The sequence below is a fragment of the Dermacentor andersoni genome, chromosome 4, assembly GCF_023375885.2.
Source record: "Dermacentor andersoni chromosome 4, qqDerAnde1_hic_scaffold, whole genome shotgun sequence".
Classification (NCBI taxonomy): Eukaryota; Metazoa; Arthropoda; class Arachnida; order Ixodida; family Ixodidae; genus Dermacentor; species Dermacentor andersoni.
The window spans coordinates 107,960,043-107,981,250 of NC_092817.1; the positions used below are offsets into that span (position 1 = coordinate 107,960,043).

General features: G+C 41.3%; 1 protein-coding gene and 2 long non-coding RNA genes across 20 annotated transcripts in view; 1 reads left to right on the forward strand and 2 right to left on the reverse strand.

Moving 5' to 3' along the window:
- Positions 1-21,208, reverse strand: part of LOC140217123 (uncharacterized) — a 177,980-nt gene that overhangs the window by 105,885 nt on the left and 50,887 nt on the right. The window lies entirely within an intron of this gene.
- The window catches only part of LOC126537461 (uncharacterized), a 33,216-nt gene continuing 12,615 nt past the window's right edge, over positions 608-21,208 (forward strand). For 4 of the 18 annotated variants that reach the window (XM_055074257.1, XM_055074260.1, XM_055074261.1 and 1 more), the window contains exons 1-5: positions 608-661; positions 4,185-4,472; positions 15,909-15,960; positions 16,891-17,015; positions 21,054-21,120. In XM_055074257.1, the coding sequence (XP_054930232.1) occupies positions 623-661; positions 4,185-4,472; positions 15,909-15,960; positions 16,891-17,015; positions 21,054-21,120 (571 nt within the window). In that variant the 5' untranslated portion in view covers positions 608-622. The other 14 variants (XM_055074266.1, XM_055074267.1, XM_055074255.1 and 11 more) reach the window with 10 other exon arrangements.
- The window catches only part of LOC129386392 (uncharacterized), a 44,392-nt gene continuing 32,345 nt past the window's right edge, over positions 9,162-21,208 (reverse strand). Inside the window, exon 4 of the long non-coding RNA XR_011893894.1 lies at positions 9,162-9,613. This is a non-coding gene — a long non-coding RNA (uncharacterized lncRNA). The remainder of the gene's footprint in view (positions 9,614-21,208) is intronic.

Here is a 21,208-nt window from a genome sequence, read left to right on the forward strand (position 1 = left end):
ACAACAAGCAGCGGCGAGCGGAGTGCACATTTGAGCAGAGTAAAAGCAAGCGACAAGGTGCCGAGAGAGAGAGAGAGAGACAAAGGCAAAGGAAAGACAGGGAGATTAACCAGAGATTATCTCCGGTTGGCCGTCCTGTACCGGGGGAGGAGCAAAGGGATGTGGTAGGTGAGAGAGAGAAACAAAAATATAAGAAAAATAATGAAAAGGAACACACACCTACACACGATACACACGAGCTGTTTCTGTGGGCACTGTCACGCAGTCTGCAAAGGCGCTCCTAGTGTTACGCAGTGTCACCGCCCAGTCCTACGTCACACAGTGAACAGTCACAATGTGTCGGAAAGTCCCGTGTCTTTTAACCCCTTAACCGTTTTGGACGAGCTGTGCTCGTCCTTGCCAGGCCGTCCCCAAACCGTTTTGGACGAGTGTAGCTCGTCCACGAGACGGTCATTAGAGGAAACGCCAGTTCACGGGATTGGCCAGTCGTTTCAGCGGGTGCGAGAGAGAAAATCTGGGGGCGTTCGCGCTTGAAATTTCTCCCTTTGCCTAGGTACCACGGAGGAGCAGTTTCTTTGGTCGTTCTGTCCCTAGGTGTGCCCTGGCGTGCCGGCATTTTGCCATGTGTCGGCTGGCGATCTGTGCGTCGCGTACAAGCACGGTGCGTACAAGTTTTTCTCGTGCGTCTCCTTGGGTGTTGCTGGCGCAGTGCACTGGCGCGAACGATTGTTGTCGTTTGGTCAGTGGTCTCCCGTGAAGGCGAGTATGATATGGCGTTGCCCTGTCACTACCAGTGTCACACGTATACTTCTCATCGCGATCGGCACCGATCCGGATCGAAATTCTCGACTGTGATTGGGTCTCTCGCTCATTTTGTCCAAAGAAGGCAATCACGACCGCGAAATTCGATCAGGATCGGGCGTGATCGCGATGAGCAGTGAGCCGGAACACAAGATACACACACAGCGCACACTGTCAACAATTTCATTGCGAAAGCATTGCGACCTTTGAAGATTATAGCATGGCACTAGTCACTTGATAGATATAGCATATATTACATATATAGCAAAATATATAGCATCTTCACAGTTTGCCCTGTGTGTGCTTTTTCGTTCCTTGCTTGTGCCCCTGTCACACTGGTATCTTACCGTCCTCGCGAATTTTTCCATGCGTCGAACGCTTCGAGAGGGCTCAGTTGCGCGTTATTAAATTGCCATAATTTAAATATTAAAATACTACTAACTTGTAGCGTGGGGTCTCTTTTTCACGTTTCTGTGTCTTCGTCCGCTTCCGCTGCTGCCTTAGTATGTCAAACGGCAAACTTCTGACTGCTGTTGCAGAAGTCTTGGCGTCACAAGTTGGCGGCTGGACGTAATAATATTTATATTAAGTCCAGCACGCTTAGGCCTCCGCCACTCCAATCCTACGGGCCATCCTGCTTCCAGCTTTGATCTCCCCACTACCCCTTGGGTGTCCTGGGGATCCTGCGCCGCCTGCTTTATTATAACCTCAGGTCCTCTCCTGAGGCCTCCGGTTGCATGTGCCCTCCTGGAGCAGTGCTTGTAAAAAATCCAATCTATCGTCGCGACTGCAAAAGCGACCCGCGACAACAGTCACAAAAAGCGACAACACCAGTCAGAACCTTGCCTGTCGAACCAAGTCATTCGCACCTAATTATTTAAATGATTAAGCGACTTCTGTAGGTGTCGGTCAATGTCATATTAAGCGACTGGCGAATTTGTTCCCTTTACTGGACGGATCCTGCATCTCGGCATGCATGTTGTAGCTGTGTATTCGTATAGATGTAGGAGCTCGGTGGGAGATCTATTAGTGCAGGCAGCATGCGCTAACACCATGTGGCAGATACTGCTTGATGATTTCTAGTATATCATACCCGCGCGCAGCTATCGTGTGCGCCACAGCCCTTATAAGTTATTTGGCTCAGCCATAAGTTCCAGCTTTGCTCCGACACCACGTGAGTGCTGGTTTCCCATGTCTGTCTGTCCACACAGTTCTTTAAGCTGACAATGACCGCTGTCATCATTGATTTTCATTTTTCGTTGCCAGGATCGTGATCCCCATCTTCACATTGCATTAGTACAAATAATAAGAAAACTTTGACCACTATTGTCACCACTTTGATTAAAGTTCAGGTCCCTGCAATAATGTGCATTTCACTCTATATCTATACATTTCTTTTCTTGGGAGTTCTTCGAAAGTATATTTTTTTCACTAGAAGGTTGGTAACAATGGGCACCTCACCGTCATGGGCTACCAGTTTGGTGCAATGTCCCACTCATTATAAAAATCTTATAGATGGATCGTCATTTGAAGAAAACCAATTCTTTAACAGATGGTCCATTCTGCATTATGGTTCTACCTACCTGTCTTCTACAAGCTATGCATTCACATATGAAAGAACTGTATATAATGATAGTGATGAAGCGGTGTATCTGAAATAACCTTTGACATCATCACAGGAACTTGGAAACAGGTACCACATAGTGATAACTCTGATAATCATTAATCATGTCTTATACATGGCTGGACATGTTTTCGTTCGCTTCTGGCCTTCCTTGGGTCACATGATATTTTCTGTACCTCACAATGAGACCTTAAAGCATAGGCATCTAAGGCTTTCACCTTAAAACGGAAAGACGCAAAATTGATTGCTTCAATGTTGCTTCCCATGAAAATGAACTACGTGTACTTTGTTTAATTTATTCACTTGAGAAATGCACATATAATACCATCCATGTTAACATAGCAGCATAGACGGTGACTATGTGGGGGGCTCCGGGGCCCGAGCCCCCTCCGGAGATTTTCAGGGGGGGGGGGCTGAGCCCCCCACCCTGAAAAAAAATTGTAATCTTGGTCCCCCACTTGATTAATGGCTAGCGTCATTACTATTGTAGTGTTGATAGCTCAGATATGTTGAAATAATTTTTGCTCTTCAAAATGAGAAAACACATGACATTGCTGAACTGTGGCTGTTCGTCAACTCTTGATATTAAACAATAGAGAATCGTCTTACCGCCCTGAAATAGTTTGTGCGCGGTTTACAAGCTGGAACATACATTCAACTAACTTTCTCCTCAAAACTTAATAACCGCTTCTCAGAATTACAATATTGAAAATTGTTCATGGCAGAACAGCCCTTTTTGCATCATTTTGTGGAGTCTTGATAATAGCAATCCCTTGCTATTGAAAGTTGTAACATTCTTTTCATTAACATTGAAGTTCGAATGCTTTCAAGTCCTTTTAAATAAAAAAATAGGAGGCTTGGGACATTGTGATATAGGGCCTATCCAGACATTTTTAAACTGCTAGAATAAGAAGTTAACATTCACGAATGTTTGTACTGAGAAAAAGGTACCGAGTTCGATTTATCTAAGCAGTGGTTCATACACACCTCTAACACCACCCCAGGAGGAGCCAGACACTGCCAAATTTTTTCCAATATACCCCCCCCCCCCTCCTTACTTTCTCCTGCACGCAAGAGGTATTCGCCAAATGCCAGTTAGGTCGGAAGAGACAAAATAGAAAGGCGTCTTTTTGCGCCTCTTGTTCATCGAGCAATGTTTCAGAAAAAATGAGGACATACAAGGCACTGTTTCCAACTAAATCTTTTATCCAAGAAAACCAATATACAGTAAACTACCACTTGAACGTCACTTAAGCAAATTATTCAGCTGTACGAACTTTTTTTGTATCCCCCATCGAAACCCCATTCAACCCAATGCAAATGCCTTTCAGTTTAACAAAATTCAGTACAGTGGCATTTCAGTTCTGTGATCATATTCTGCTACATCATCATCATCATGATTTTTATTTTTACCACTGGATACAAGGTGAAAAAGGGAGAGCCGGGAAAAAAGCCGAAATCTCTTCGGCTTGACAAAGTTCCGGTCTCCCAGACAGGCACGGAAGCGGCTGGTGTAGCAATACAATTACGCATAAAGTGTGGAAATAAGAGTTTTTTAAACACAAATACATATAGAAATTTTCATGTTATTACATGGAAACTAGTTGTAATACAGTTGTGTCAAATGACTCCCAGTATACAATTATAATCTGTTATCTTGCATATTATTATTTAACACAGACTCAGTTGCATATATCATAGTGGACTTGGAAGCACCGAACGAGTACGGATGCTGATCAAATTTTTTCTGATCGCACAGATCGTGCTGTCGAGGACCGGATTCGTCGACGCAGGGTCTGAGCATGCACTGCATCAGGCCTATCTACTGCTACCTCCGGCTGTCTGCCCTGCTGGCTTCATCGGACAAAACAAGTCGCAGGAAGCTGTACCACGTGCACTGCACTGGGACCACCTGACCAGCACGGTGACGTCGACGGAGACATCGTGGCACCCGGATAAAAGCAGCAGCCTTTTCGACGTTCCCTTCAGTGGACTTGGAAGCACCGAACGAGCACGGATGCTGATCAAATTTTTTCTGATCGCACAGGTTAGTGACAAGCATTTAGTCTCTTCAGTTAGAGACAACGGCGTAACGTTAACGGTGCTCCCAAGTCCACAATGCTGTGTTGCTATTTTGCGGGGTTGTTTTAATGTTGTCCGCTTAATGTTACTAACATCCGGAGACGAACAAAATCCAGGCCCTTACTCTGATTCAGATGAATGTTCGCAGCGGGAACTAATGAAACACATTCTAAGAGAACAAAAGGAAACGAACAAAACACTGAAACAACTGTCTTCAAATATCAAGCATGTGGAGACAATAGTTGCAGATTTGCAAGAAAGAATGACAGTTATTGAGAATGAAAGGGGATTATGGAAAGAATGCGAAGACAGGATAGTACACTGCGAGGAATCTTGTAAATCTACCATGATGCAAGTAGAATTTCTGGCATCGAAGGTCGATGATTTAGAAAATAGAAGTAGGCGGAATAACCTAGTAATTTATGGATTAAGAGAGAGCTCTGATGAAGATGTTAAAACACTTGAAGAAGAAGTGCACGGTATACTTAAGAAGATCCTAGGAATAGAAATTAACTCAATAGAACGAGTTCACAGAATTGGTACAAAGCAAAGCTAAAGGACACGCCCCGTTATTATCAGGCTATTCAACTTCGCTGAGAAAAACAAAATATTATCAAGCTGCTTCAAGGTGAAAAACACCCGGGTTTCAATATCCGAGGATTTCTCAAAGAAAGTATGCGACACACGTGCTAAGTTATGGTGTTCTGCAGTAAGTGACAAGGCGAAAGGGGCAAAGGTATCTCTGTTATTTGATAAACTAAAAATAAATGGCAACACCTTTATATGGAATGAGTGTGAGGTCAGAAGAATTGAACTATCTAAACCGAAAACTTCTGCACACGCTGGCCCAGCAGCTTGCGATGGCACGTGACAACAACGTACGAAATGTATCAGAGTGTTATCACTGAATGCGCGCAGCGTAGTCAATAAGTCCAGCCTACTTGAAAGCATAGTTGCAGCCCATCAACCGCACGTTATAGTCATCACGGAAACCTGGCTTCAGGAAAGCGTCCAGGATTCCGAAGTGTTTCCACCTTCTTATCGGCTCATACGGAAAGACAGAGAATCGCGGGGGGGGGGGGAGGTGTAGCTGTCGCAATTAAATCTAACATAAAATTCACAGTTTTAAACAGCATACCTGACCATGAAAGCGTATGGTGTAACCTTACATTTAATGGAAAAAGCATATTTCTGGGTGGCGTATACCGACCTCCGAATGCGCCCCCTGAATACCTAGACGTTATGCATGATTACATTGCACAACACACTTATTCACGTTCCAATATTATTATCACGGGTGATTTCAATTTACCAGGAATCAATTCGTCTAATCTTTCGCACAACAGCTCCGACGCAAAAAGTGCTGAATCACTATTGTTCATGTCATTTACCTTCTCTCTAGACCAGCTAGTTTCCGAACCGACTAGAATAGCTGGTCAGTCATGTTCTGTGCTTGATCTGATGTTCGTAAGCAGTCTATTTCAAAATAACACATTAAACGTTGAAAATAGCATTTCGGACCATAAAACTATTGTATTCTCCTGTCCGATTTTAGGAAACTGTGAACGCGTTAAGCCATCGATTGCTGTTATCAGGGATTACACAAGAGCGGATGACAATGCTATCTCAGAATATTTAAACGCCTGCTTTCTGCAGGTTTCATTACTTCATGACGTAAATGAATTATGGTTACGTTTTAAGCATATTGTACACTTTTGTGAAGAAAACTACATTCCCTCCAGAAAGAAAAGAGTGAACAGAGAACATCCTTGGGTATCGCGCGAAATAATACATTTAAAACGAGAAATTAAAAGGAAGCGCAGAAAGAAAACCACACGTGACCTTCAAGATCTCGTACGCTTATTACAAGATAAGATAAACATATGGCCAAGGAGCGTTTTTTCACTGTTACTCTGCCTTCTTACACAACGAATAAACCACAAAAATCCTGCTGCTACCTATCGAGGGAGTGGCACACCGTATCGCAGATTACTGTTTCAAACGAGACGATTGTTCAGCCTGACGTCATAGCAAGCAAATTTAATGAATTTTTTCTATCTGTATTTAACAGAACTACATTATCATTTCGAGAATCCAATGCCTGAAATAGATATCGACCAACAAGGAATTCTTCGACTCTTACAAAAACTGGATGTAGAGAAACCCTGTGACCCTGATCTTATATCAGATGCATTTTTGCAAAAACATGCAGTTTGGACGTCAAAATACTTATACGTAATTTACAGGCGATCTTTGGAAACTTCAGTGATACCTGACGACTGGCGAAGGGCCAAAGTAATACCTGTGCACAAATCTGGCTCTAAACTCGACGTAAGTAACTATAGATCTGTTTCATTAACATGTGCATCCAGTAAATTGTTCGAACATATTATTTATAAGGCCATAATATTGCACTTAGAGAATAATAACCTACTATACAGCCGGCAACATGGATTCCGTTCAGGTCTAAGTACTATTACTCAGTTAGCTGAGTTAACCCATGATGTAGCTACCACAATAAATAACAGAAGCCAAATAGATGCCATTTTCTTAGATTTTTCAAAGGCCTTTGATGTTGTTCCTCATCCAGATCTTACTACTAAACTAATTGCCATTGGTGTACACGAGAAAACAGTATCATGGATCAAGAACTATCTCGAAAACAGAAAGCAATGCGTAGCTGTGAATGATATTACGTCTGATTACGTCAACGTTTTTTCTGGTGTTCTACAAGGCTCGGTTCTTGCGCCCCTCCTATTTCTGATCTACATCAATGATATTCGTTCATGCGTTCAGCCGCCTATTCGTCGATGATTGCGTAGTGTACGCAACAGTGAATACCAGAGAGGATCAGGTAAAACTAGATGATTCGTTAGCTGCTGTACAAAATTGGTGCAACATTTGGGGGATGAAACTGAATGCATCAAAAACTACCAGTATCTCCTTCACTCACAAGAAAAATGTGCTTCAGTTTACATACACAATAAACAATATATCACTAAGAAAATACGAGGAGGTCACATATCTCGAGGTCACTCTTACAACGAAATTAAATTCGGAAACTCATATAGATAACATATATGACAAGGCCCTAGGTAAACTACATTTCTTGAGAAGAAAACTTAGAAACACACCTCCTAGTGTTAAATTAAATGCATGCAAAACCCTCATTAGACCCTCTTTAGAGTATGCTGACATTATTTGGGCCCCGCACCAGAAGCATTTCACCGAGAAACTAGAACGCATACAGAACTTAGCATTGAGATTTATATATTCACAATATTCACGTCAAACGAGCATTACGAACCTGCGCGTCAAGGCTAACATTCAATCACTGGCTCAACATAGAATGATTTCCAGATTAAAATTTCTATACTTACTTTATCACGGCTCCTATCGAATACCACAAGCAACATAAATTCAAGCGCCATTCAGACTTTCTGCCCGAACCAACCATAATAAATCAATACGACACCATCCCAGCCATAATAACACTCACAAGTACTCTTTATTCCCACACGCCATTTCCCATTGGAACATACTACCCTCTAGAGCCGTAAATTGCCCATCTGCCAACGCAATTATTGACAGTATTGAGAATCTGGAATTCGAATGGTGATATTACCTGTATTTCATATGCAGCCTCTGTAGATGCATTCTTATGGTAAACGCTGTTTCTCCTGCTTCCCGGGCGGCTCATTTAAACAGTGTATATATTTATTGAGTGTGTTCTTTTTTGTGTGTGCTAATGCTCTTTGTTTTGGATACACTAGTTTCACTTTATTCTTTTTTTGTACTGTATTCCATGTTGTAACCACTCATGCATGGGCCCGACGATGGCCTGCAGTATTGTAAAATAAATAACTAAATAAGAATGCAAAAGCAATATATGTATACATATATATACATACACACATACATATATAAATATAACAAATTTCACAGAAGTTTACAATAAACACAAGTTAAGTTACCATCAGGAAACATTCTTTTTTTTTCAGAAATTATTTTACATACTTGCAGATATATATGTGCATCTATGTTAAAAAACATAAAAAAAGAAAATCTGCATATAGGCTGCTGCTTTCGCGACAGACATCACGGCAACGTAGCCCAGGGCGTCATCACATCCTTGAATTTCAACAAACGCGAAGACGCCCTTTGCAGCATCCAGTTTACAACACAAAACCCTGCCACGTGGTTCGGGCACAATCACTGCAGCGGAAACCCGGATTCTAGGAATAGTAGTTACAAGTGTGAATGTATAAACAAAATGAGAATATATGATAAGTTCTGCGGAACTGTTGGAGCAGTTAACAATACACATCTATAAGAACAAATCCAATATTTTAGTTTTGTTTAGAGATAGCACATCAACATGTTGTTGGTTAAAATAGTTAAGTAGGGACGGTAGTGTATGTTTAAGGCATTGGCAGCCATAATTAGTACGTGAGAAAGGGATCTGCCATGGTGCCTGGTGACGATATCAATATGCACTTCTATTTTGTTGTAGAGTTGCCGGGGCTAGGAATGAATAGAGTTTTCCCAGTATAGCATTTCTATAGCTTAGTAATGTTTTGAATTTATATATGTCACGGGCCCTGATTATTCTGTTTTGTTGGAAAAGCTCTTGCATATGCTCGAAAAAAGAAACGTTCGCTATCGCCCGAATTGCTTTCTTTTGAAGTATTTCCAGCATTTGAATATTTTGCGCTGTAGTGTTACCCCATATAAGTGAACAGTAACTGAGGTGTGAATGGAGAAGAGCATGATAAATGAGACACTTAACTTGAAAATGTAATGCACTTAAATTGCAATTTAACACACCAACAACTTTTCGTACCTTTGAGCAAACATGACTAACGTGTTCATTCCAGGACATATGCTCTGCGAGTATTATGCCTAGGGTTTTTATGGATGACGTAAGGTTAATTTTATACAGACCCCACACAATATTATCTGGCAATGTAGTAGAACTTCCCAGAGCATGAAAAATAACGCACTTTGTTTTGGTTTCATTGAGGATGAGGCCGTTTGCCTTAGACCATGCTCGAAGTCCATAACAAACGGAGCTTGCTATAGGCGTTATTTCTTTTAAATCTTTACCTGTAAAGAAAACAGAGCAATCATCTACATACGTGACAAATTTACACATATCGCTCACTTGTACAATATCATTAATGTAATACAGGAAAAGTATCCGGCCAAGAATGCTACCTTGGGGCACACTCGCTGTCAAAGATTTTATCTGCGATCTGTTCTCATTAATTTCAGCAAACTGATGTCGGCTTTCTAAATAAGATCAGATAAGTTCAAGTGTTATTCCTCGGAAGCCATATTTTTCCAGCTTTATCAGCAGCAATTTCTGGTTGACCCTATCAAAGGCGTTGCTGAAGTCTAAGTATAACCCTAAAGTCAGAAATTTTTTGTCAGTGTTCTCTAGAATAAGCTCCTTCTGTATACTTAAAGCAGTTTCCATAGACCGCTTTTTCTTAAACCCGTGTTGACAGTCGGTTAGCAGGCTATGTTCTTGTGAAAATTTATTAATACAAAAGTTAACAATTTTTTTTAGTCCCTTTGATAGCACAGGAAGTATAGATGCTGGCTAATAATTGCCCATATTATTTTTGTCACCTCCTTTGTGAACTATTACTCTCGCTACCTGCATATTACGCGGGAAAACTCCGGTTGACAAGAAAATATTAAAAATGTGCATTACTGCAGGTGCAAGTAAGTCTATGACGCACTTAATTGGCCTAATTTCTAAATCATCTACGTCTCGACTATGGCTATTTTTCAAGGATGAAAATGTTGTAATCACCTCAGGGATGCTAGTAATCTTTAGGAATAAAGATTCTCTTAATGAAGCGGCATGCATTGTATCTTGAATGTCGTGATCTATGCATCCTACTTTAACAAAAAAATTTTTAAAACGGTCTGCAAGTTCTGTACCACCTACAAAAGTGCAATCAATGTTCAACGTATCTGTTTGTGTATCGACTGGCTTCCGATTTAGTGCTTCGTTTATTTTTTTCCATACTTTGTCACTTCTGCTATTACCTCCATGGAGTTGTTAGTTGAGTTTTCTTCTCTATTAGTTGCAGGTGTGCCTAATACAGTGTTTTCACTTTAACCTCCTTATTTGCCTTTCTTCACTCTCATTTCCACTTGAGAATTTTGAACTTTGAGTACCTATAACCTATATTAGGAAGTAGCCGCTAGCAACACTTGGGAAGCAGTGTTTTTTAATTTTAAGCATGAATGACATTGTCATTCACTGAATATTGTGTGTAGTGCACAAAGCATCACATGGCAATAATTTCTTTGTTGAAAGAACTATAAAAGACACTGGTAAAAAATTACTGCATAATTCATTTGGGATAAGTAAGCTGAAAACCCTGTATTGTTTTTAGAATGCTTTTCTTCCCAATTGGATGTTTTACTGGAAAACATTTTGCAGCAGAAATTATGTTCCTGTGTCATCCTTCCAAAAGGCTTAGTAAAACTTGTGAGCCCACTTAGTGTCTGCAAAACTGAATGAATTGGTTTTATGTGTAAGATTAAATTGCCCAAATTATACAGAATTTTTAATGTTAATTATTAAGCTCAAGGATGTAATTAATGCTTTGAAACATTTGTTCTATGCTTCCATATATGTAAATGTAAGCTTTCACACAGTGAACACACTAAATTAGAAATATGCCTGCTATCCATGCTTTTTGCGCGTTAAAGGAACTTGCATGCTTTTGCATGTTTAGGAAATTGCCTTTTATTCTGTTTATACAGCATAATTTTCTCACCTATACTAGTAGCTACAGTGTACTGAGGTTGAGTGCCAAGGCAAGGAACCCGGAAGTTTTACGGGAATAACTACCCAAAATTACTGTGGATGGACCTGGCAGTGGGAGCGGTTCAGGAAGTGCACTGAAACTTCGAAATTAATGTTCAGTGTGACCTGCAGCATCCTGGAGTGAGGGTCTGCACTGGAAGGAAACTATGAAATATGTTAGCAACTAGTCAAACATTGTTTTAACCCCAATGAGTGCTTTTAATGGTGCATAATGGGAAAGGATAACCAGTGACATCGATGCGAGCCTTCAGACTCTTAAGTTTGCTCTGTGCATTCCTCTGTGTCATTTCATCAATGGCAACAGAGCAGGCGCGTATGCAGTAATTTTTTTGGGGGGGGGGGGGGGGGGGGGCAACCATAGGTCTCCTTCCTATGCAAATTAAGGGAAGGGTACCTTTATTATACAAATATGAATAATGCCGACCATTCACCACAAAGACACATAAACCCGAAAAGAGAAATGAAATAAGGTGCATCTCACAGGTAGGCCTGTGAGATGCACCTCTCCTTTACATGGCAAACAAGGAACCCCATCAAATGGACTCACACTGGAAAGAACCGCAGGAAGAACACTGCCAAGAACAAGTAAACAAGTGAAAATGTAAATTAAAGATTTCTATAGTAGAATACATAGCAACCATGGCACATGAACCGCGCGGGGTTGTGTTACTTAGCCAGCCAATCACAAAAGCAAACAAAATCATCGTCATGTGGCCTTTTCAACAATGCGTCGTACTTGATAGATCCGGAGAGTCTGCTGTTCTTGAAGAGCCTTTTATCGGCAGAAGCAATGAGGTGTGCAACAGACATGGACAAAGTGTATGGAGTCTGAGCATTTCACTCTTCAAAAGTCTGCGGTACAGTTCATTTCACTGCTGAACCAGTTTTACTCATGAAACTTCACTGCCAACTGCACTGAAACTTGAAAACAAATAGTTGCAGCAAAGCAAGCATTTTATAATTTTCAGTTGAATAAAGAATTCGACTTTCGCCATTATTTTATTTATTTATTTTATTTACAATACTGCTACTCTCATTTGAGAGCGTGGCAGTTGGGCGATACAGTAGACATGTATATGAATACGCATTTAGGCAGAACAGTTAATTGAAAAAAGGAAGAAAAAAGAAAACAATTGCCCGAGGATGGTAATATAAGAAAGAAGCTGAGTTTAGAAACAAAAATGCAAGTTTTCACATGACGGTTAATTAACATGATTCTGGCAGTTAAGAACACGTAATTAACTAGTTTATATACATAAAATAGGAGCGAACTGAAAGATAACACTTAACGTGTGAAGAAATTTTAAAGTTGTGTGAAGGGATACGCTTTAAAGCATACACTTTGAGAGCGAGAAACACGAATGGAAAAAGAAAGAACAATCTAGGCAAGCAATCAGCAGGAAATGGCAGTTATAACAATTATCTTAGGACTAGCAGTAGTACAGTAATGAAAATTTATTTTGGGAACACAGTGTACCATATGTCCACATAACGACAATCAAACAAAAATGGAAAAAGAAAACTGGGAAGTCGAAAGCAACACAATGCGAAATTTCTGACGATGACACGTGCGATGATAAATTGTTTTATTTACGCACTGCAGCTTCCACTTGTGAAGTAAATTCGGACAACGATTCGATGGCGGTTATAGCAGGATCAAGTCGGTTCCATTCAGCAATTGTAAGGGGGAAGAATGAATACTTAAACGTGTCATTGTTGCATGTGTATTCTGTTAAAGTGTGCGCATGTTTGTTACGTGTTTTTCGAGCCTCAGAAAATGAAATGTACCTGGACACATCTATCTTATAGTTATTTTTTAGAAGCTGAAACAAGAACTTCAGGCGAGCGTATTTTGCCCTGGTAGATAGCATTTGCAATCCAGACTGCGTTAGAAGATTAGTCGGTGAGTCAGTGCGTATATATTTGTTGTGAATGAACCTTATAGCCTTTCTTTGTACTGCCTCTAATTTTGTTATGTTAGTTGTTCTATGAGCAAACCAGACTGTATTTGCATATTCGAGAACCGGCCTAACGAACATTGTGTAGGCCAGTAGCTTCGTTGATGTTGTGGAGAGCTCAAGGCTTCTTTTGAAGAAGAATAGTTTGCGTAATGCACCTGCCGTGATATTTGAAATGTGTTTATCCCACCTGAGGTCTGAGGTTAATGTAACTCCCAGGTATTTATGTTGTTCAACTTTAGTTAGTGGTATGCCATTAATCTCATATGTAAAGTTAGATGGTCTTGTTTTCCTTGTTACGGTCATGACCACAGACTTTTTTACGTTAATTGACATCTGCCAATTAGAGCACCATATAGCTAGAGTGTTGAGGGATGTATTAAGTGCGATGTTATAGTTATAATTAGTGATTTCACTATAGATAACGCAGTCGTCGGCGAACAGTTTTATATTACAACCAATGTTAGCTGTGATGTCATTAATATAGATTATTAAGAAGAGTAATGGTTCAAGAACTGAGCCTTGGGGAACTCCGGAAGTAACGGTGACAGTGTTAGGTGGCATTTTTTCGTAGGTTACAAATTGTGAACGATTGGCTAGAAATTCTTTTATCCAGGCTGAAAGGAGCCCTTTCCCAACAACACTTTCAACTTTAGCGATTAATTTGTTATGGCATACACAATCAAATGCCTTAGATAGATCAAGTAAAATCATGTCAGTCTGGCCGCGGTGATTGATAGTATATGCAAGATCGTGGACTAGTTCTGTTAGTTGGGTTATTGTTGATAAACCACTGCGAAAACCATGTTGGTAGGGAGACAAGAAGCCAATGCTCTCTAGAAAAACCGTTATGTGCTTTAAGATTATGTGCTCTAGAAGCTTACAGGATGTACTAGTTAATGAAATGGGTCTAAAATTTGAAATTTCTGCTGTGTCGCCTGATTTATGGATAGGTATTATCTTTGCAATTTTCCAGTCGTTCGGTAGCTGTGAAGTCGTGAGTGATTTACGAAAAATTATGCCGAGGTATCTACTGCACCATTCCGCATACCTTTTCAGAAAGTCGTTAGGTATGTTGTCAGGACCGCTGCCTTTTTTAGGGTCAAGATTAAGCAGAAGATTAAGTATGCCAGCGTCCGTAATGTGTAATTTGCCAATGCTTACGCCCTGTCTCGTTAGAATGGGGGGAATAATGTTATTGTCTGTAGTAAATACTGATTGAAAAAAAATGTTATATGCGTTGGCTTTCGCAGTTTCTTCCTCTGGGCTTAAGTGGGACGCTTCTCCATCATTGGTGCGAAAGTGCCTCCAGAACCTTCCGGGATTATTAGTAAGAAAGCTCGGTAACTTTACATTAAAATAATATTCTTTTGCTCGTTTGGCTGCAAGCTTGAATTCCGCGATGGCATTAGGAAGTTTCGTCACCCTGGATTCGTCTCCTCCTTTAATTTTTATTGTTCTACGCAGTCTTTTCAGACGGCGCTTTGCCTGAATAACTTCTTGGGTTATCCAGGGATTATTTTTTGGCGGCCGCTTGGTTTTAGTGGGCACGTAGTTTGTGACGCAGTAGAGGACGATAGATTTGTACTTATACTCGCCTATTATACTTTAATAGGCGAGGGAAAATGTATAAAATTATGCGCTAATAATATTATTTTTGTGGTTACCGCCTTATTTGCCTAACAGGAAAAGTTTGAAGTATGAATTATTTGCAGCCTCGCAGAGGAACAGTGGCTGGCGGCTATGAGGCCGTGGGCGGGGCTTCGCTGCATACTTAAGTTGCATCCGACTATAGTTTCGTTTTTTTAATTACCTCTAGAAGAATTATAGAGAAATATATATTTGCGGAACAATCACATTTCTTTTGGATCCCTCGTTTACTGCTCTACCAAGTGCCAAAACTGACTCTTATTGTTATTTGGGAGGTTGTGTAACGATGCGTGGCCGCCAGTCCCGTGCAACCGCATAGAGCGCAGGACGCTGCGGCTCTAGACATGCTGCACCCACCGTGAAGGTTAGAAAAAAGCCCACATAAGCACAACAGAGAAGTGGCAACATTAGGCGGTTTGACCGATAACTGTACAAGCGTCATTCAAGACACACGGAATTGCTCCCCACTTCTGGCGGCGTTTACAGTAACGAACGGCACACGCGTTATCAGCATGATAGCATTGCCTGTTACTTTCCTGTCGGGAATGATAACGCGCATGCCGTTCGTTACAGGAAAGTACCGGGCTCGCCGCGTTAAAGAAAGGAAATGCGGACAAGCAGATGACGATTATCGTTGTGTGGCAAAAGGGTGTAATTATGCTTAAGAGTGTATGCTAGCCACCATGCCCTTAGTATAAACATATCTTCTCTGTAAAAAAAAAAAGTTTAACACAGTGATTTTCGTCTGGTGACAAAAAAAAAAAAAATCGCTTCCAAAGATTGTGCGCATCTATAGCCAAGCCGATCCATGCCTAAAGCTTCCCAAAATGGCCGACTGCTTCGTCGAAATCGTTAATACACTCTAATCGTTCACTTGATTTTTCGCTGCATTGGAAATGCAAGCGGTTAATTTCGCCGAATGAAATGTCTCGACGCTTTTCAGCGCCCGTCTCGTGCTTCTGAAAAGAGCTTGCGGTATTGGCGTGAACAGACAGGCAAGTGCACGTATTTATTCTACAGTTATTGAACAGTTACTTATCGATACATCTTGAAGTTAGCCTACAAGCTGTCGTTAAAAGTTCCGTCTTTCAGTAGACCTTGTGCAGCATACTCTCAGCTCAATACGAAATTCTTGACTGCGTTCTCGAGTTTTGTTTAACGGTAATGAGAAGGAGTTAGATAATGCACAGAGGCAATATTTTGTCTGGTCTTGCAGGAGTCCCAGGTGCTTTTTCCGCCGCGTACACTGTCGCAATCGTTACACGTCTGAGGAACCAGACTGGCGGCGCATAGGTAAAGCCGGCTGCCAGTGCAAGCCGCAGTCCCCTACATTGTCGCTATAAAGAGGAAATTTGTACGTGTACTAAGTGTACGCAACGTTTCTTTGTTTAGTATAATTTGGCGGCGCCTCCAGCAGACAAAATGTGGATCCCATACTGCTCCGTCGGTTTGGGCTCGGCAATGCCTCCGCGTGGCGGGCGCGTTTAAGAGAAAGCTTTAGCTCGGGTGTTCCAATCTAAATACATGTAAACGCACTATTAGTTTTTCTCGGCAACCACTGCACCAAATTTGACGAGGTTTGTTACATTTAAAACAAAAGCTTAGAATCTAGAATTTCTGCTGGGTACACAAAAGATTTAAGCGAAACAATTGAAGCAAAGCGGGGCATGGTGCTTTCAGTGCCCAATTTTTTATAGAACATGTAGTTTTCCATTATAAAGGGGACTGTAATGCGATGTCTTTAAGTAGGGGGTTGTCTTATATTCAGAGTCGTCTTATGTTTCAATATGAACGGGAATGAAGTGTTACGCAATTCTATTAACGAAATTTACCTCTGCTGTTTAGTTTCCATATTGTGCGTAGAAGCAACAGTGCGTGCACTTACAGCTGCTCAGTTTATCTTCAATGCTGCTCTCATTTTGTAGAGTTCATCACTTGTGCATGTGCAACACATTGGCGGAGGCAATACGAACTGCATTTCTTACTAGCTGGACAAGTCAGAATGACAATGCACCTTGGAGAACAAGACTCGAATTGTGAAAGTCTGGTGGTAAGTCTGAATTAATATATTTTCATTTATATTTGGTGTTCACTTTCCAGCGCACTTTCTATCCTATTGAAGAAACATTTAGCCCTGTTTGGTCTGTTTTTTGAGGGCCTTACATCAGGCCCCCTAGCAAACTTTAGCTTACACTGCAATTTAAAGCTTCTTGAGACCCGAATACAGCCATGGGACATAATTACTTTTCAAGCTGGTTATTATTGCCTCCAGGCATGTTACTAACATGAAAGATGTTTTTTTAATAACATAGTTTTAAATAACTGGCATCTTCTTTAAATGTCAGTCATACGTAGACAGGCTAAGAGCTGCATCTCCAACAAGTGAACATCTCATGTTCGCTATGGTAAAAACTGTATTTCATTGCCTGAACACAGAGGTGAAGATGGAGTTATGTGTAGTAGACTGTTACTTGGCTGCTGCATCCTGGATTTTCATGCATTAATGAGGAATTCAAAACAGACTTCAAGGTTGCTTCCTGCTGTTTGTGACAATGTAGAGGTCTAGATCAATTTAGTGTGAAATTTCTTGAAAGTAGATGAGAAGAATATGAGTGAACCACTTTCGACAGTTCCACATGCATTGGACTTCATATCCATGATGAATGTTTGGAGTAATGACTTCAGACTTCTGGCATTGCTTTACCGAAATAATCTTTTAAACTGGTTTATTATTAGAGGAGACAGAAGAAATTGAATGCCCTCTTACCAGACCACCATGAGGTGAGCGTGACTGCCAACAGAGACACACTCTCCCTCTGCCTTGATTAGCATCCGCAAGCGACATTCCTTCCTCGCCTTGTCACATACTTGAGCCGAAGAACCACATCGGGTTGACGTGACTAGCACCACCCGCTTTTTTTTTTTCTTATCCATTTTTGTTGCGTGGCACATTTTCCACCGTGGCATTGTGCATTCTGAATTGGGCGATTTACCGAAGTAATGCGTCATGGCGAGCGACACGACTGTGTTTTGCATCGCACTGTTTGTTTGTGTTGCCTCGACTCTGGCTGGGTGTGGCGCTTTCTCGAGAGGGAGGAAAGTGGCGTTTCATTTGAAATTTCAGCTGTCTGTATGACCACAGATTTGTCATGAATATCTGTGTCATGTGCTGTAAGGCTGTAAACTGTCATACTGCACTAAATCAAGTATCTTGAAATTTGGAGACATACTAGGGATGCTTCTGCAGCAGACATGATTGACCAGAGAGGTTAACAATGTACAGCTGCTTGCGGTGACCAAATGCACAGCACCATCAGTTTTGTGCCATGCTATAATTCTATCAAAACCGCCTAAAATTCTTGCAGCTTTTTAAGAAAGGATTAGTGGCACATAACAGTGTGCCTTTTTTTTTTCCTGTTTTTTGAATGTATATTTTGCTCCCACATAGCTGATGTGACTCAAAGGTTTATAGTCCTGAAAGCTTGTTTGCTTTGTTATGAATGTTACCAAAAACTTACGTGTGCAAGCTTACCTCTGCCCACACTGAACGCAGACACAGTGAGTTCATTTAGTATGGAAAGCTAAAACAATGTAGTGGCTGCACTACTGTTATGAATCTGTCGTAGTGATAGATGTTGCTGATTTTATGTAGTGCTTGTTTTCATCACTCAGGATATCACCCAAAATGCTAAGAGGCAAAAAAAAAAATGTATATAATGTTCACAAGATATGGTTATGGGACGAGTAGAGACTGGGTGATGGCAGCCGATTGAGGGAACGAGCTCGCCTGCGGATCTTGCAACCACAAGAGGTTCAAGTAGATTTTATCACATTAAAGTGTAACAAGTGACTAGAAAAAAAAAAAGCCTGGGCATGTCATCAAAAGATACCACTGGGAACAAAAGTCTATGGATCTACACGCACCATGAAATACCCAATTTTTTTTCTTACTTGCCATGTTGGCATACACTGGTCCACAGTAAAGTTGCAGAATGGGGCGGGCCCTCCATTTCATTCCTGCTTGACAAAGTTGAGATCTCTTAATTCCACTCTTTTTAACTCCCCAGAATGCCATGAGTTGTACCATTCCTCCAACTTTAAATGAAATTCTTACTATACTGGCTCTTTCAGTATCTACCTATAGGTCACTATCTCTGCCGTGGTACTTGCCAACAAAATGGTATTGTACTTATTGTGAAATTCTGAAGTACTGGAGACTGTTCCAATGACGAGCTTTAATTGCACCTAAACACTAAGCTTTAGTTGCCAAGAATGATTCTATTTAGCAAGAGCATGCTTGGACTATGACACAAGGATGGAGGCCAAAAAGTTACTGCCCTTCCACTGCTGCGAAGTGGGGTGCAAGCGAAACTTGGGATCTGCGGCTCTTTGTAACTCCTCACGGCGAGGGCGGCACGTCAACGTCGACCCCTTTCTCAGGTTCCCGGTGGCATCAATCAAACACTGCCTGTTCTTTGGCCAAAGGCACAACACGTGGCCTGCTCCCACTGCCATTCCTTCAACACAGCCTGCTCTTCGGCAGAACAGACCAAACGCAGCCTCCCCACCTGAACTGGTGTGGGAAACTGTGGGTGTCAGGCGAGCGAACACACCCTTTCCCTCCTCTGGAGGAAGGGGACGCCCGTGATTGGCTCATGCCTTGCGCTGCTTCTACTTACCCACCTTAAAGGCAGCGTTTGATGAACTGACAGTGGCTGAATCGCTTAGCATGGTGGTCTCGCAACCCAGAGGTCGGTGGTTCGAATCCGCAGCCTGATAAGCAATTTCTATTTTTGCGCAGCTTGGGTTTTTTTCGTGCGGTAACACCGACACCAGTGAGGCAATACAAGCTTCTGTTAAAAAGGTCACAAATGGTTGCATCTTATGCCAGTTCCTGTTCATGTGGACATTCAGTGTTATTTTTCACTGTCAGAAGTATCCTTGAAGAAAAAAGGGGAGGGGGGCCAACAAAGTATCAACACTAAAGAAGCAACGTCGACGTACACGGTAGTTGAAATAAATCGATGATTAAATGTTGATTATGCTGTCATGTACGACGCACAAATTGTGAGATGGATCTGGCGAGCTTCAAGCTCACCTGTCAGCACTCTCATTGGCCTGTTGAGCATGTGTAGCGTTGGTAAAATTAGCATTTCCTCTCTTCAGCGTTGACTGCTGCATTGTGGCGTGGTGGAGCACTGCCATTACGAATCCCCTCACAAACTTATGACCTACCAAGCTGCACTAAGACCAGTGCACCAGTTTCACGTCTGTGCGCACTCAAGGATGACAGCACGCATTGCATGCGAACTCAGATGTGCATACATACAAATTCTTGATTACGTCTCTCATTGTACTGTTACACTAAGGTACGTTTTAATACTGCATAAAATTACTGCTTAATTTGCACATCACATAGCATTAATTATAAAAAATTCAGCATGTGCATAATATAGCCGGCTATAAAGAAAAAAAGTTAGAGCTCCTTCCAACATGCTATGTTTCGCAAGCTGTTCCAACAATGAAATAGATGATTATACAATGGTGGCCGCTTTTCATAAGTTAGCTTCGCTGGAATACATCTGTGTTAGTGGCAAAGCATACGAATTTGGTTTCGTGTCTTGGTGAACTGTGCAAGCTATTTCCGGCCCAAATTTCTTTTTAAAGAGTTGCACGCATTCATCATCCTATTTTAAAGTTCAATGCAGAATGAAGGTGCCTCCCTGCAATCTCCAATTATCATTGTCTTGCGCTAGCTGATGCGAACTTGTGCTTTCATATTTCATCATCTCACCTAGTTTTCTGTCATCCTTGACAGAACTTCCCTTCCCGTGGTCCACTGGTTATCTACCCTATGCATTACATGGCCTGCCCAGCTTCATTTTTTCCTCTTGTCTACTAGAATATTGACTATCCGCACTGCTCTCTTCCTGTCTCATTGTCATTTATCATTGTATTGCTCTTTGTACGGCCCTTAACATGTTCTCGAGATTATTCGTTAACCTCCAATCTTATGTGCCATACTGCATGCTTAGAACAACAACGTGTCTACCAAGTTGACATTTTCAAATTCCCTGATTTTTTTCAGGTTTCACAGAACTTTGTTTTATGTCAAGATGGGCTGACACCATGTCACCTGATGCTGTCACTCTCTGGTAAGCATGTTAAAAAAATAAAAACAATCCAGTTTGAACAGTAAGGAGTAGTGTTTATTTTATTCAAAATAGAAAACTGAAAAGAGGT